The sequence below is a fragment of the Triplophysa dalaica genome, chromosome 17 (assembly GCF_015846415.1).
Source record: "Triplophysa dalaica isolate WHDGS20190420 chromosome 17, ASM1584641v1, whole genome shotgun sequence".
Classification (NCBI taxonomy): Eukaryota; Metazoa; Chordata; class Actinopteri; order Cypriniformes; family Nemacheilidae; genus Triplophysa; species Triplophysa dalaica.
In genome coordinates this window covers 22,398,751-22,416,728 of record NC_079558.1, presented here as the reverse complement: position 1 = coordinate 22,416,728, position 17,978 = coordinate 22,398,751, and the positions used below count along the sequence as shown (strand labels likewise).

The following is a 17,978-nucleotide window of genomic DNA, read 5'->3' as shown; positions in this document are numbered from 1 at the left end:
AATCAAGAAAAGGTGTGTGTGATGTGTGTGTCTCACGCTGCTCTTGACATCCTTCAGTTTGGGCAGAATATCCAGTGAGAAACCGTCTGCTTGACCTCTGGTCCGGTTTCCACCGTTCATGAAATTCCCAAAAGCTAAAACTAAACCAAGAAGCTGCTGAACTCCAGATGAACTCTGAAGGGTCTAAAGAGAGACACAAACCTACCCTCAGTGAACCTGTGTGTGTGTATGACAGGTGTGTGTGTGTGAGACAGATGTGTGTGTCTGTGAAAGTAGTGTGTGTCTTTGACAGGTCTGTGTGTCAGGTGTGAGACAGGTGTTTGTGTGAGACAGGTGTGTGTGACAGGTGTGTGTGTGTGTGAGACAGGTGCGTGTGTGTGTGTGTGACAGGTGTGTGTGTGTGTGTGTGTCTTTGACAGGTCTGTGTGTCAGGTGTGAGACAGGTGTTTGTGTGAGACAGGTGTGTGTGTGTGTGTGACAGGTGTGTGTGTGTGTGTCTTTGACAGGTCTGTGTGTCAGGTGTGAGACAGGTGTTTGTGTGAGACAGGTGTGTGTGTGTGTGTGTGTTTGTGTGAGACAGGTGCGTGTGTGTGACATGTGTTTGTGTGAGACAGGTGTGTGTGTGTGTGTGTGACAGGTGTGTGTGTGTGTGTGTGTGTGTGTGAGACAGGTGTGTGTGTGAGACAGGTGTGTGACAGGTGTGTGAGTGTGTGTGTGAGACAGGTGTGTGACAGGTGTGTGTGTGTGTGAGACAGGTGTGTGTGTGACAGGTGTGTGTGTGTGTGAGACAGGTCTGTGTGTGTGACAGGTGTGTGTGTGTGACAGGCGTGTGTGTGTGACAGGCGTGTGTGTGTGACAGGCGTGTGTGTGTGACAGGCGTGTGTGTGTGACAGGCGTGTGTGTGTGACAGGCGTGTGTGACAGGCGTGTGTGTGACAGGCGTGTGTGACAGGCGTGTGTGTGTGTGTGACAGGCGTGTGTGTGTGTGTGACAGGTGTGTGTGTGTGTGTGTGACAGGCGTGTGTGTGTGTGACAGGCGTGTGTGTGTGTGACAGGCGTGTGTGTGTGTGACAGGCGTGTGTGTGTGACAGGCGTGTGACAGGCGTGTGTGTGTGACAGGCGTGTGTGTGTGTGTGACAGGCGTGTGTGTGTGTGTGACAGGCGTGTGTGTATGTGTGACAGGCGTGTGTGTGTGTGTGTGACAGGCGTGTGTGTGACAGGTGTGTGTGTGTGTGTGTGACAGGTGTGTGTGTGTGTGTGACAGGCGTGTGTGTGTGTGACAGGCGTGTGTGTGTGTGACAGGCGTGTGTGTGAGACAGGTGTGTGTGTGAGACAGGTGTGTGTGTATGTGAGACAGTTGTGTGTGAGATCAAGTACCTTGCAGATCCTCTGAAGAATGTGAAGTTTGCGCTGGACAGACGAGATGCATTCAGTGAAGGTGGACTGAAAGAGAATGCAGAAGACTCGACTGGAGAAATCTGGGATCTGTGAGAGCTGATGGAGAAACCTGTGAGAAACATCAGACAGTATTCACATCTCATTACGTCTCATCTGTACGGACGCTCTGATGGTGTGTCTGGTGTTTCTTACTGTTCGGGTTTATCCAGAGGTTTGTTTCCCTCTTTATCTTTTGATGATTTGATGTGTTTGCTGATTTTATCCATTTCATCCTGTTGAGCCCTCTGAAAACACAACACAAGCGCCAAACATTTACACCACCCACAAAACTTCAAACTAATGAAATACATCTTCATCTGTTTGTGTGTGGAGATGACATGAATGAATGTGTTCTGCTTTAGTTGTATAATGGTTATTGTCGGGGGTTAAACTGGCATTTCTTATGAGCCGGGGTGGGGTGTGTATTCGAAGCTTATAAACGTAATAATAGACAAACTGTAAAATATAAGTTGAGAGCCCTTTGCAATGAAAAATAAAATGCTGATGAAACTCATTCTAGACACCTGCAGATCACAAAGCAACATGTGATAAGAACACAATCTTTCCTTCTGTCATCATCAAATATCTTCAGTTATTAACATCCACAGAATTGTGTGTATAATGTTTGTATTTCAGTCCTTTTTTGTCAAACTTCATTTAAAATTCACAATAATTGAGATGACCCATTAACTTGTGCATCACTGCTGCCGCACACACCATGAACAAACCTATTTAAATGCTTGAATTGGATTAAAATGACATCATTTGGAAGTCGAGCCTTTCTTCACAAACAGCTCATTAGGACTTGAACCAACAGAGCGCACAGGACGAGAAGCGGCGCAGCGCGGCATGTCTACAACTCGCAAGTAGAGATGCGCGGCTGGGCGTTGCAGAAAGGAAACAAGCGCGTGCAGACACGCGACACGTTCCACACAGAACATATCTCCCTATGAAGGATTCTTCAGGAAGGGGACATCATACAGAACATCACTCCAAATAAAGAGAAAAGATGTTGTTTTATTGCTCCGTTTGCCAAGTGAATTTTAAACAGACAATTGCATTTTTCCCTTCAGAGTTTACACATCAAGAGCTTTACTCTCCAAAGAGAGAAGGGCACAGGGATGATCACTTCAGAATGGAACGCAGGGAATCAATTGTACGGGATTCATGTACCACTGCGAGTTGGGTTAGGCTGCTATGTTGCACACTAGATCTGTTTTTCTGTTGGCCTATACACTGACAAAAAAGAAAAAGTGTTACTTAAACTTAAGATGGGCACGACGGAGTGTGAAGAGACGCACACATGCGGAGAGCAGAGTGAGACGGCCCCGGCCCCATTTATAGTCTCAGCCTCAGAAGTCTTGGCAACGAAGCGCTGGCTAAACATCTGATGCATAAGGCACACTTTCTGGAAACACTTCAGCAAGTTCAAAGTTGACATCTGATTGGTTGAATTTGATGACGTACATGTCGCGTTCTTTAACGGTCCATCTGGAGACAACATAAAGCCGTCTGATCTAAGTAGTAAGCTGTCGTGTTTACAACGGTTGCTATAAGAATTCAACACGATCGACTAAATCCTTCATTGTTAAAAGTATGCGAGGTTCACGGCATAACCCTAATCATTTTGTTGCTGTTAACTTTCGACACGTTGGTGAATGTACACAGGTGTGTTATTGCGGGGACATTTCACACCTCTAAACATGACGAGGCACAAAATCAAACGAGATAGGTTGCTTTCCCTGTCAGTCATATGGCCTCATGGGCGGGCCTTGACCAAAGAAAGCGGCGATGAGTTCTTACGACGCTTCAGATGTCTTTACCAGCGTCCTCTCGATTGCTCTCTTCTGCGTTCCACTTATAATAAACACAAGCTGCATATTTGTGTGAACCGCTGTCTGTGTTATGAGCGGGGTCCATCACAGGAATGAAATCAAAGAAGCAGACAGAAGCGTCGTCTCAAGAGTTTTCTTCTCCACACAAAACAATAGGAATCACACAAAAGTGTAATATCATAAAACTGTGAGAACGACACCCGACAGTCAGAACAGTTTGACGTCAATGAGCTTTGGTTTGAATTTCGACGGCTGTAAAGGTGAAGAGATTCTCGCTCAAACAGAATAAAAAACTTCCTAAACATCCAATGGACATCAAACAGCACAGAAACACACATCTCAGCGCTCCGAGAGCACCAGGAGACGGATCAAAGGCACATCACAGCTTTCTCTTTCACGAGAGAGAAACAAACACTTTGGTTTGGAAGAACGGAGAGAGCGGCGACAGACGTGTACAGTTCAGGCGTGAATATAAACTCTGGAAAACTTCTCGGCTCCATTAAGCATCACGAGAAGATCGATCACAGCCGCGAGGCCGCTCTTCACACACTTCAAACACTGTGATTAGCCGCCGCCGCCTCCATACACCCGCGATCTGCATCCCATTTACTGCCAGTTTCAGTGTAAACACCTTCAACATGAAGCAGCTTTCAGAACACAGGAACCTTTAAACACAAACTCACAGACACATTTCAAAAGACAATATACACAACCGCACAAACACACACACACACATAAAACATTAGAGGAATCATTACAGTAACAGACTCGGTGTGTTTTATTTATCAACACGTCTGGATTCCACTATTAGAGAGAGAGAGAGAGAGAGAGAGAGAGACGAGTTTAAGGTCTGACTGTCACAGCACTAAATTAAAGTTTGGGCGGGAATGGAAGAATAAAAATTCACTCGCAGGAGTTCTATCAAACAAATGTTTATCATAAAACGCTTTAAAACGGTGAAGAGTCAAACACGACCGCTGGCAGATTTCAAACAAACAAAGTCTCAAAATGTCCATCATGTCTCCTGCGACCTAAATCTTTTGACCCATTCAAAACTGTCCAGATGATCTATAACATCATGTTTTCTCCACACGTCATGTGATGTGAATGTCTGTAACACAAACCCATCAACTGATGTCAACACTCAATGAACCTTCAAGCCTCATATAGATCTGACAACATCAAAATATTTGTATTAAAGATGAAAGGAAGGAATGAGATCCTACATACTGAAAAACCTCAAACAACAAACAAAACACACATGTGCTGACTCACGTTCTCATAGAGCGCCTGTAACGTCTCCAGATCCACCACTGTGTTGTCCAGATTCAGGACCGCTGGAGACACACAAACACAGACACATCACAACATCATCATCATCATCATCAACAACAACACATCTCAGAATCAAGCCTCACTGCATCATCATTGTCATCGTCATCATCACGTCTGAAATCACATGACTTATCTGTTTTATTTCAACACTTTTATACTTAGAATTATAAACTGATATACTTATAAACTTATTCAGATTCATACAGATACTGAAAATGTGTGCATGTGGAAGGTCAAGAGAGACAGATGTGTAAGATCTCATCATCATCATCGTCATCATCATCCTCATAAAGAGCTCTAAACTGCTTTAACACACACACACACACACACACACACACACACACACACACACACACAAACACACACGAGCGTGTGAGCATCAGGACGGATGGATTTTTACACTTCTTGAGGGATTGAACAGTGCTGAGGGTCTGATGACCTTTGACCTCCGGGGTCATGACCTGTCTGTGCCGCACCAAATCACACTTTTGGCAGGATTAAAGGATTAATTCAACCTAACATGAAGCTTCTTTCAAGATTTAGATACACATAAACAATATAATTTTCCTTTTATTATTAAAACGGATCATTTCCAGACATCATTCATAGGACTCCACTCAATACACGTGATGTCATTACATCACAAGACACGCTGGAACTAATGAGATTCATTTCATGATTTCGATTTGGAAATAAAATCCTATTGTTGAAGTTGCTATTTTGGGTGTCCCAGAGCACAAAGTATTATAGACAAACAAGGTAAAGAATGTTATGGCTTTTGCCACCTAAACAGTGAGGAGAAGAATACTGCTCGAGTGGAACTGAGAGTTCTTGTGCGAATAAATCACGCCATTCGCTTGTAGTTGGATGCTTGAACATTTTGAGTTTACTCGCTTCATTCGCGCATGAAATTCCCTACACAACAGATGCAACTTCGCATCATGGGAGGGGCTTCTGCAAGATCCTTTTTATTCCTATTTTGAAAAAAGTAAGAAGATGTATTGTACTGCTCCAGGTATCCACATACAGCGACAATGATTTTGTCCTCCATTGTTGTTTTGGATGTCTGCCTCCGCTCACTACGTCGTAATCACGTCTACTCGAAATAATCTACTAGAGCCAGCTCCTGATTGGTTAATGAGGTGCGAAAGTTGCGATTTTTCATCTTGCGCGAATCACGTGTTACCCCCGAAGCGCTCAATTCGAATGGCGCCGCAGAATGTCTAGCGCTTCTTTACATTGACTTAACATGTAAATCACTCACGCTTAACGCTTCATTCTCATCTGGAGGGAACACACCAGAAGTCAGAAAGCCCACCTAAAGCTTCAGCTGGGATGTGTGACCTGATTTCATATTTGACATGAGAGGAAATTAAGTATTTAATGAAAGGATGTGTCCAAAATTCTATGACACGTGGCATCATATCTCCCCCTTTAACAGATCACTATATAGATATTGTGAAAATTGCTTTAAATGTGATCACCATTGCTGTTAGACTTCCTCTAATCACATTGTTCTTGGTCTTTTTTTATTTAATTGGTCGCATCCATTATTGTTAGTGTTGCTTGTGAATTTGAATTTATTTCCTCTGTTTACATATTTTTGGTGGTATGGGGTTATAATGTATGCTAAACGTTTTGACATATATAATGTCTTGTTAAAGACTGGGGAAAGTTTCTAAATAAAGCTTAAAGAAGAGATTCATTAAATGATGTGCTGATATCATTGATTTTAGTGCTGGTGAGCGTTTGCTTTCAGTTTCTCAGACCACTTCATGACTCTCACTCACTGGCATTCAAATACAACAAATGTCAACAAAAAAAGAAAAGAAAAAAAAACACCTTGACATCTGATGTCCCCAAAAACACAATCACTGTAGACCTAAACTCACAACACAGAGGAGCGCAGGCGTCACCTCACACACATGATGATGATGATAAAATATCCTCACCGTGCCGAATGTCTTTCATGTCGAGATGTAAACTGGACATGAGAATCCCCACAGCCTGAGAACGCTTGGTGTTGAGCAGCTTCACCACCTGAAACACAACACAAACACACACATTGAGGATGACAGAAAACACACCTGTTATGAACACAATAATCTGATTGTATTTGGTCACAGACCCTGAGAGGCTGTTTACACGAGACTGTTTTCAACTGAGAAGCCCCCAAAAAATGTACGGGTTTTGGCTGTCCGTTTACATGGAAATGGCGACGTCACGCGCGAGTATAGCCTAAACAATATGGCGGCTTCCTATCCTGTGAGCCCTCTTGCTGCTTCAGTATGAACGTTTCCCAACATAATGTGGATTTGCTGCACCAATAAGAGCAGCGGAGACACAATATTTTCATTCACCAGACTTTAAACACACACATACGTCCACCAACGGTATTAAAAGCACTTTTGCCTTATAACTGTGCATGTGTGTGTGCCAAAGCACGTCCTGTTTCTTTACACAACAACATCGCCATCCACTGGCCTGGTGCAGACTACAGCGGTTTATCAGTTATCCTGAATCTGTGTCAATGCAGACAGTTTTGATAACGCTGTCATGTGTGCGTGAGACATTTAAAAAACGCAAAGGAAAAACCATTCCGTTAATCATCGTGTGAACATGGCCTGAAGCGTGAAGCATTATGAATTCATGTTTGTAAGACATGGTCTACCGGGACACTACATGCGGTAGATCAATGTCATAACAAAAATAACAAATATTTAGTCTTTAAAGAAACCTGTATCTTAGATTCATCATGACACAGCAGAAGAGTGACCTGCACACACACCAAACCAAACCAAACCAGAGGTGAACAACAACCTGTCAATTTTCTCAACACATGACACAACACACGGGCACAAACACACATACACAGACTGATCTGCATCAGAAGTTTTGTGGGCAGCGGACTAAAAGCGTCTGACGTCAGAGGAACCAGAACACAATCAAATCACAGTGAGCAGAACCCTGACAAAACCACAGATAACACACAGATCTGATCCCTGAACTACAACACAATGTACAAGAATAAACAGCAATCACAACAGGAAGTGGTTATAGATTCCTGAAAAAAGAGAAATAGAGACGCAGAAACAGACGTTCTTCAAGCTGTGAGTAAATGAGAAATGCTTTCTTTAATTAGACCGGAAACTCTGGCAAACAAATGAGCTTAAAGAGACCACTGAGCTTTCTTCTGTTCTTCATTCCAGCGTACGGCTGCATTCTGTCCTCTCACTGCCAAAAACACAACCGCACACACACACATTAAACACACACACACACACACACAGACAGACAGACAGACAGACAGACAGACACACAATCTGAATAGACACACACACACACACACACACATTAAACACACACACAGACAGACAGACAGACACACAATCTGAATAGACACACACACACACACACACACACAGACAGACAGACAGACACACAATCTGAATAGACACACACACACACACAGACACACATTAAACACACACACAGACAGACAGACAGACAGACACACAATCTGAATAGACACACACACACACACACACACACACATTAAACACACACACAGACAGACAGACAGACACACAATCTGAATAGACACACACACACACACACACACAAACACACACAGACAGACAGACAGACAGACAGACACACAATCTGAATAGACACACACACACACACAGACAGACAGACAGACACACAATCTGAATAGACACACACACACACACACACACACACACACAGACAGACAGAGAGACACAAAATCTGAATAGACACACACACACACACACAGACAGACAGAGAGACACACAATCTGAATAGACACACACACACACACACACACACAGAGAAGCAAAGCAGTTCAGCATCCACTCTCTCTCTCTCTCTCTCTCTCTCTCTCTAAGCTTCTAATCAACCTTTAAACCTTTTATTTAGGAAAACATGCAAACAATGTTCAATCCAAACTCAATCCAAAGTATTTCAGTGCAGGTCAACGACGCCATTACAGGGTGAAACACAACTACTTCCTGCCATGACAATTAACCCAAACAAACATAGCTAATAATATATCAAAGGAATATGTTGCCGAGCAACTCCTGACATGCAGAATGATTTCAATCATTATTCTGAGTTAATGTTTAAAACATGAGGAGCAAACAAAGAAAAGAGCACAAGTTCTTCTGTTAAACAGGAGATGCTCCGACCGGCCCCTCCGTGAGATTAATTACCTCCAGACCCTTCATACATGATGAGACAAGTCATCCGAGGCCTTCCACATTAGCATTTCAATCACAAAACCTTTAAACGCCAGAAAACAATCTAATTCCTTTGGGATGAAAAAATCCAGACTTCTCCCCCTTTTTATTAAGAAAAGCTGCAAACCTGCAGTGCGGCGTCGCTGTGAAGACGACACGTCTCCATCAGACTTCACAAACAAAGAAGCCACAGACGCCTCAAAACTGCCCGAGCCAAACATTCCGTCCCAGAAGCCCCTTTAAAATCATAAAACCACCAGACAACAGCGCTGCTGCATACAATACAATACAATACTGGACGAGTTAGAAATATGCAAATATAACATGAATGTGGTTCACCTCACTTCTGTTCTCAGATCAGTGTGAAATAAACACTGAACACACATTTACACACAAACAACATGTGTCAAGGACATCCATCAGTGCATAGCAACACACACACGCCCGCACACACACACACACACACATTTGTATGCGTGAATTTGCATCTGTATGTGTGTTTCTGTGTGTGTTTGAGTGTGTGAGTTTCTGTGTGTGCTTGCATGTGTTTCTGTGTGTCCGTTTCTGTGTATGCGTTTCTATGTGTGTGTTCTGTGTGTGTTTTTATGTGTGTGTGTGTGTGTGTGTGAGTGCAGTTGCTCTGCTCACCTGTTTGGTCTTTGACCTGCTGATGGTGTCTGACAGAGGTTTCTTCTTTTCTTTAACTGCTGTTTTGGAGAACAGATTGACAAATTCCTCAAAGTCCACAGATGGCTCATCGACCTTCTCCCAAATAAGAGAACTCAATTCCCTGCAGAGAATAAAAACACTATTAGAGAACAATAATATCGCCCATCTGATGTACATCTAACAGAAGCTGGTTTTCCATGTCATGGGAGATTTATGATTGGACTTTATTGCCTGATTCTAAAGTGAAGAGGTTCAGTTAATGTGACTGCAGTACTTTTTGGTGTGCAGCTGTATGCGGGTCCAGTAGAGCGGTTTCATGGGTCTCGGAGGTTCTACAACACTTTTGCGAGGCGGTTTCTCCTGCGTCGCTCCCAGTGCAAACAGACCCAGCGGAAGAGGAGGAGGCAAAGATCCCAAACCAAACGGACCACAAGCCCCATGGGCCAGAGACGGCAGACCAGGAGGAGGAGGAGGAGGAGGGGGAGGGGGTGCTGGTCCAGCAGCAGAGAGAGAGGGAGGTAATGAAGTGCCTGGGAGTGGAGGAGGTGGAGGAGGAGCACACATTCCTGGAAGAGGTGGAGGAGGTGGAACAGTCCCTGTTGGGAGAGGAGGTGGAGGAGGCGGAAATGAAGTGCCTGGGAGTGGAGGAGGTGCACTCATTCCTGGAAGAGGTGGAGGAGGAATCATTGCTGGGAGAGGAGGAGGTGGTGGTGGTGGAGGAGGAGCAGTCATTGCTGGGAGAGGAGGAGGTGGTGGAGGAGGTGGAGGTGGCAGTGAAGTGCCCTGTTGCTGCTGGCATACACACACAAATGTCTGAGCCGATTGTGACTCCAGTGATTCCGCTTGACTCCGGCCGGGCTCCTCAGAAGGAACTTTAAACCCGAAGCTCTCCTCCACAGGAGACGTCTGCACCGATTTCACCTCCAGCGCCAGGAGCGCCAGGTTTTCAGTCTGTAGATCCACATGGCAGACGTCTGGATGGAGACCTTCCTCACCGCCACACTCCTGATCCTGTGTGATGACCTCCCGCTCCGGCGGCTGTCTCTCCAGCTCAGCGATTTTACAGCGCAGATCTTCAATCGTCTGCTCCAACTGCTCGATCACACACACATGCTCCTGCTTCAGATGCACCGTCTTCAGCACAGACTCCTCCTGCACACACACACACACACACACACACACACACAGAGACAGACAGAATTTTGTCTTTTAAAAGACCTTCAACATTACAAATGTGGAGAAAGGACAAAACATGAACAAAAATATATATGAAATTTGTACATGTCTACATCTCAGAGAGAGAGATAGAGAGTGAGTGTGAGAGAGGGAGAGAAAGAGAGAGAGACAGATGGGGAAACAGGCAGATGACAAACAGAACAACAGGAGGCAGATACAGATATAAATCTGCTTTTCTTTGACTGAATGTCATGAAGTCAGATGTGAGCATGAAGTCCGGGAGCTGTTCTAGTCCCTCAAACAAACAGCGAGACAACACATCACTCTGAGAGTCACTAAGGGGATTGCCTACAGGACCTTCGAGAGAGCAGACAGATTTCTTATATTCATGTGTATATGTGAATTATGAATATCGCAGCTGTCCTTAGAAACTTTGTATCTGCATATTTTGTCATTTATAGTTCTTGCTGTATCTCTGCGTTCTTCAAATATCTAATCAATAAAAAGTGCTCGTCAGTTTTTAATCATTTTATAAGAAGTGTTTTACTGTTAAATGTTAAAAGAGCTAGTTCTACTGTTTCAATTACATTTACATTTATGCATTTGGCAGACGCTTTTATCCAAAGCGACTTAAATTGCATTATCCTATACAATTATACATAGGTATATACAATCCCCTGGGATGGAACCCACAACCTTGCGTTGTTTACACAATGCTCTACCAATGAACTACAGGAAAGCAATTAAACCACAAGAGACGCTTAATAACACATTCTCCAATCACACAAATGTCAAAGAAACTGAGATGATGATGAAGGTGATGTGAGGTTTCAGTGCAGTCAAGGTTCTCGGGAATAAACAAACACTTGTGTGAACTTGCTCTCTATAATCTTCTAGTGTTGTGTTGTGTTGTGTTGTGTTGCCCTCTGCTGGACACACTGAAGTACTACGCTGATGCTAATGTCACACACATCGTTCAGTGATCATTCAAGAAAACATCAGAACAAGAATAATTGTGTTTCAATGTGTTTTTTATGAGACACAGTGCTGAAAAAAACATTTAAAAAGAGAAAAACATCATTAGATGAGAAGAGGGTGTAATCTGACACATGATGTTGTAAGTGCTTCGTGGCAGATCAGTGTGTTAACACCACAACACAAACATCTCAGATTTGACGTAAAGTAAAGAATGAATGTGGGGTAAGTGATGCTGAATAAAAGATCTGCTGAACGTATACATGTAAATGTACAGGATATTTTCTTTACTCATACACAAAAATCACACATAACCCTTTAAATGTGAATGATTGATGTGAAGATATAAGATCAAGAGAGACGAACCTGAATTTGCCGGATTTCTTCATCCTTTAGTTTCGTTAAGTCTAAGATGACGGCCTGATGCTCTGAAACACAAACACAGACACACACACAAACATTAAATTATCTTCTTGATCTTCACCTGTCTGATAAAACTAAACGAGTCATCTACATTCTGAAATATGGATCTGATCTGAGTCCACACGAGCAGAGTGAACCACAGCAAAAGTCAACAAAAACTATGAAGAAACCACCAGAAACAGTTACATCAAAACACATTCATATCTCCAGATGTGTGTGTGGATCACAGATGTCATCATGAATGATTTGATGGTATTGTAGAAGATCACTGCTGTCCTCTTTAACGCTCACATTCATGGCAGACCATCAGTACACTTTTTCAAAACCACACACACACATTTTATTATCTCCGTGGGGACCGTCCATAGGCATAATGAGTTGTATGCCTCAAAGGATGATGGTTACCAGTCATTCTTCACTTTGATATCCAATCAGGATGTCGTTTATTGAGTGAATGATGAAGACAAGATGATGTAAATGTAGAGAGAGAGAGGGATGAGAGATTGATAAATGACACAAAATGACAGATGAGTGGTGATTTGAGTTACTCACCCTCCTCTTCCTCTACTGTCAATGCAGAAAGCAAAGAAAACATCGAGTTTAGACACTCAGAGCCCTGAACAACACAAACTCACACAGATCCTGCGCTGAATGTCGAAGACACTCTCTCTCTCTCTCTCTCTCGCTATCTCTCTCTCTCTCTCTCTCTCTCTCTCGCGGTGTATAAATCTAAACGCTTACAAGGAGCAGTAAGCTTCTAGAAACAGGATTTAAAGTTCAGTCTGGACTCTTTCCACCGGTGTCTGTTTGATTTGTGTGGTGACAGAATCTAATGACTCATTAAAGGCCTGTGTGTGTGTGTGTATATATATATGTGCGTGTGTGTTTGTGTGTACAGTACCATCCTCAGTGTATTTGACTTCAGGTTGGTCTGTCTGTCCAGGTCTGGCGAGGGGCCACAGGTTGGACAGATGTCCAGGCAAACGTCCCTCCAAACGCTCCAGAGACTGAGGCGGCTGTCTCACTGCTGCCCATGTGTAGAACTGATCATGCTAAACACACAAACAACAACAAACGTATGTGCATTAGATAAGAGAACAACAGGAGGGATAAGACAAACATAAACACAGCTCATGAACTCTGATGAGAAACAGACACACAAATATTTACAATATCTCATGAACAAACGTCATCTGAAGGTGACACTGAGCTGCGCAGTCACACACACATACCTGCAAACCTGCCAATCAACAACACAGCTGCGCAGTCACACACACCTGCAAACCAGCCAATCAACAACACAGCTGCGCAGTCACACACACCTGCCAATCAACAACACAGCTGCGCAGTCACACATACCTGCAAACCAGCCAATCAACAACACAGCTGCGCAGTCACACACACACACCTGCCAATCAACAACACAGCTGCGCAGTCACACATACCTGCAAACCAGCCAATCAACAACACAGCTGCGCAGTCACACACACACACCTGCCAATCAACAACACAGCTGCGCAGTCACACATACCTGCAAACCAGCCAATCAACAACACAGCTGCGCAGTCACACACACACACCTGCCAATCAACAACACAGCTGCGCAGTCACACATACCTGCAAACCAGCCAATCAACAACACAGCTGTGCAGTCACACACACAAAACACAATATAGATGCACAAAACAGCTGATGATCCTGCAGACAGATCACCTCTCTCTCTCTCTCTGATTCACAAGGTCAGTATCAAACACTTTAATCCAATGAGATGGCTCAGATTTATCAGAGAGCCAATCACAAGCACTGGGGAAGGAAGGACTGTAAATAATGAAAATTCTGAACACACACTTGTTCTCTCTCTCTGACACACACACGCAGGGTCCAGACAATATTGCAACAGCAACATAACAAACAGCACACACACCCGACAAATCAAGAACTTAAAACACAACATACAAGAAACATTCTGTCATCTGTTATTCTCCCGTGTCTCTCAAAACATGAATTCTATTTGTTTCCATCCGTTAAATGTACAGATGCTGACACATCAAGAATAAAACATCTGCACATTTAATTTGATTGTATTTACATCACAGTTCCATAAACATCATCACACTCACATGTGTGCTGAATCTCTCACACATTTGTAGTAGTGTTCAGATATGACTTGTGACATTACTGGATGATTTTGAGTTACACAAACAACACAATTCTTGAGCATTATGTTTGAGTGAACTGTTCCTTTAAGAAGTGTGAATGATCCTGCAGCTTCATCACAATCCTGTTTGTCAGCAGATGGCAGCCTGAACCTGTGTGTGTGTGTGTGTGTGTGTGTATACACACTCTCTCTCTCTTTCCCTTCTTCTGTGTGTGTGTGTGTGTGTGCACTTTCACTCTGCTCAGTTTGTGTGTGTGTGTGTGTGTGTGTGTGTGTGTTTGTGTACACTTTCACTCTGCTTAGTGTGTGTGTGTGTGTGTACACTTTCACTCTGCTCAGTGTGTGTGTGTGTACACTTCACTCTGCTCAGTGTGTGTGTGTGTGTGTGTGTGTGTGTATATATGGCTTCTTGCGAATGAAACGATGACTCAAGAGCTATTAATAGAGTTCCAAAAAGAGGTAATCACAAAAGGCAGATCACATGACACCAGCATCAGCCAATAAGAGAAGTCATGAAGAAAAGCGTTTGATTGAGAGAATCCTGTCGACTGATTCCTTATTCAAATCACACACATCTCAACACAGACGCTATAACATATTCATATTCCTGCCTTCAGCTTTATTCTTAACCTTCACAAACAAATGAATTCAACTCCTGCAATGAATTCAGAACAGAAAAAGTGTTTCAGATGTGCTGTAAAATGACTGTTGAGCATGTGAGTGATGACATCACTGTGATGTTTGCAGCAGTGAAACAAACTGATGCGTGTTTCCTTCATGATTTGACACTGAAGTGAAGAGATGAAACTCACATCAAACTTTGTTGCGAGGTGTCCGCTGCTGCTGCTGTACGGCTCTCTGAAACAATCACTGAACGGAAGCAGTAAACCCATGGCCAGAATCCTGGAGCAGATCTTCTCAGCCTCCTCGGGTTCACTGGAATCCTGCTGCTGGAAAAACCTCTCCAACAGCGTCCGGCCTAAGAAACACACACACTCGTATGTTTATTATCTCCGTGTCGACAGTCCATAGGCGTAATGAGTTGTATACTGTACAAACTGTATATTTTATCCCCTAACCCAACCCACTAACCTAAAGATCATGGAAAACTTTTTGCATTTTTAGATTTTCAGAAATTATCATTCTGTACAATTTATAAGCTTTTGTGCCCGTGGTGCCCACAGTGACACGAGTCCCCATGAGTTGGTGTGTATTCAGCTTCAGGTCCCCACTAACATATAAAGAACCAAGTCCACACACAGTTTATTGAAGGGGAACTTCACCAAAATAATGTAAATGCTTTCATCATTTGCTCACCTTCAATTTGTTCCAAATGTGTATGAATGTCTTTGTTCTGATGAACACAGAGAAAGATATTTGGAAGAATGCTTATAACCAGACAGATCTCGACACCCATAGAAGTAAAAAAATTTAAAACACTTTTGACAACCAATGTTTTCTTTGACTATTATGGGAGTCAATGGGGGACAAAATCTGTCTGGTTATAAGCATTCTTTCAAATATCTTCTCTGTGTTCATCAGAACGAAAGACATTTATACAGATTTGAGACAACTCGAAGAAGAGGAAAAGATGACAGAATTTTCATTTTTGGGTGAAGTGTCTCTTTAAACATCTTTTCATGTCTCAATGATGACGTTCTGAAACAGACTCTTGTTCTCTTGTGTGTCACTGTCACATGACTGTGATGTCTCACACAGAGGAAGGTGTACACAGCGTTTTGAGAGATCTGACAGGGCACATTTAACTTGTGTCGTGTGTGTTTGTGTGAATCTGTTCCTCATGCAGTCAGAAGTGAATGTGATGTGGTATAAATAATAAATGTGAAGTCACATGATGATGCTCTCAGATTTTCTATCGATCTGTCAGTGCTGTGGGGTCTCAGAGGATTGAACTGATTGGCTGAGAGAGGCAGTGATGTAACTAATGGAGCTCAGTCCTCAGATATCATCTGCTCTAGACACTAAACAATTTTTATTTCTCTTTTTTAAGTGTATGTTGTGAGGAACAATAGAGCGGATCTTCTGAACTGATCCAGTAGAAACGATGAGAACATTAAAGAGCTCAAAACCCATCAGAATGTGAATCAGACGAATGAGAAGAGAGTCAGACTGACTGATTTATCCATCTGAACAACACATCCACAGCTGTTTATCAACACAATGAGCTCAAACATCCCAGCAGACACTTTATAAACAAAGAGAGAGAGACGAGAGAATAAAAGACTAATTTCTCTCTCTCTCTCTCTCTCTACACAGAAACAACAGGCCCATATAATTTGATAAGAAAAGTTAAGTACAAATATTTGACAAATTTTTTGAATTTCAAAACACTTTTCAAATACAGCACATCACGTGACTCACCTGTAAACACCTCCTGAAAGCTGGAGGTGGAGGACTGAGCCACTGCGACACCACCCGTCCTGAGTGTCCCCTCCGAGCCGCCGTACTCCAGGTAATCAGCCGACCCCGCCGTTTTAGGAGTGAGCGTCCGAAGCTCTTCTGTCCAGTCTGCCGATCGGCTGATGGGTCCGGTGATGCTGTAGGAGCGCTGACGCTTCACCCGTCTCCTCTCCACCCTGGCAACCGTCGCCGAGGAGTCGCGGCCTCTCCGTGCGAAGAGCGGGCTGTGAGATGGAGAGGGCACGGGCGAGCAGGAGGGCGAACTGAGCTGACGGGTGGTGGTTTTGATGTAGGACGTGCTGATAGCGGGGTACGGTTTGACAGAATTGGCGGCGCAGGACTTCAGCAGACGTGTGGCCAGCGGACTCTCTGGCTGCGTCCACTGCGAGAACGTCATGCTGCTCTTGCGTCTCTGGGTGATGGGAACGCTGTTCTCGCACGGTTCTGTGGTGAGATCCACAGCGCTGAGACACTCCAGGGAGCCCCCCGACTCCAGAGCGTCATCGGCGGATACCGTTTCGGTGCTTGGAGCGTCTCTGGGCGAGTCGTCCGGGTGTTCGCCATCATCTTGCTCTTCCACAGCCTCCACCGCACTTTCAAATGAAGCAGTGAGGTCCGGGAAACTGGTAGCGCTGGTCGTCTTGGTAACAGGGTTTGTGGCCACGGGCGGAGGGGCGGCAGGCTCGCTCGCAGCCTCCGGCTCTTTTGTCACGGTTGCCACGGCGATTGAGGCACAAAGGGCCTCTTCGGAGGAGAGAGCGGCATTCGTGTCTTCCGCGGGGTGATGAGGGGTGTGCGGGCTGTTCTGCTGTTTAGAGACCATCTCCAGCACAGTGAAGGGCTCCGAGTCAGGGGTGGGAGTGCTTTTGACATCACCACAGACAGCTTGTTTACAATCCTTCTCCCAAGGCAGGTCGACGGCGCTGGTCAGAATCACACCTTGCTTGAGCCGGATGGCCTGCTGAATGTCGGCCAGCAAATCCTCCTGCTCGGCCGCGGAGTGGAAACTGTACATGTCCATGTCGGAGCCGGAGCTCGCCACCTTCTTCTCTTCTTCCTCTGGGCCGTCCAGCGTGTTCTGCCTGCTGTCGGCCACCAGACGAGGCTTCTCGACGTCTGACTGGCCCAGCTCATCTCCGGACAGATCTGGGGTTTTGTTGCATAGAGATGGAACGCTGTCGAGTTCATCGTGCTGCGAGTCTAGTGCGTCCTCTTTAGATCCGCCGAGAAAGCCCTTGGCCTTCCCCTGATTCTTACGCTTTCGTATGTGAGGAAACACAGATTTGGA

General features: G+C 44.3%; 1 protein-coding gene across 1 annotated transcript in view; it reads right to left on the bottom strand.

The window, feature by feature from the left end:
- fmn2b (formin 2b) overlaps positions 1–17,978 on the bottom strand; it is a 36,143-nt gene that overhangs the window by 16,209 nt on the left and 1,956 nt on the right. The window contains 12 exon segments of the mRNA XM_056771146.1: positions 37–183; positions 1,377–1,506; positions 1,590–1,681; positions 4,547–4,608; positions 6,559–6,646; positions 9,517–9,658; positions 9,812–10,689; positions 12,055–12,116; positions 12,664–12,678; positions 13,013–13,163; positions 15,082–15,248; positions 16,652–17,977. Coding sequence (XP_056627124.1) covers positions 37–183; positions 1,377–1,506; positions 1,590–1,681; positions 4,547–4,608; positions 6,559–6,646; positions 9,517–9,658; positions 9,812–10,689; positions 12,055–12,116; positions 12,664–12,678; positions 13,013–13,163; positions 15,082–15,248; positions 16,652–17,977 — 3,260 coding nt within the window.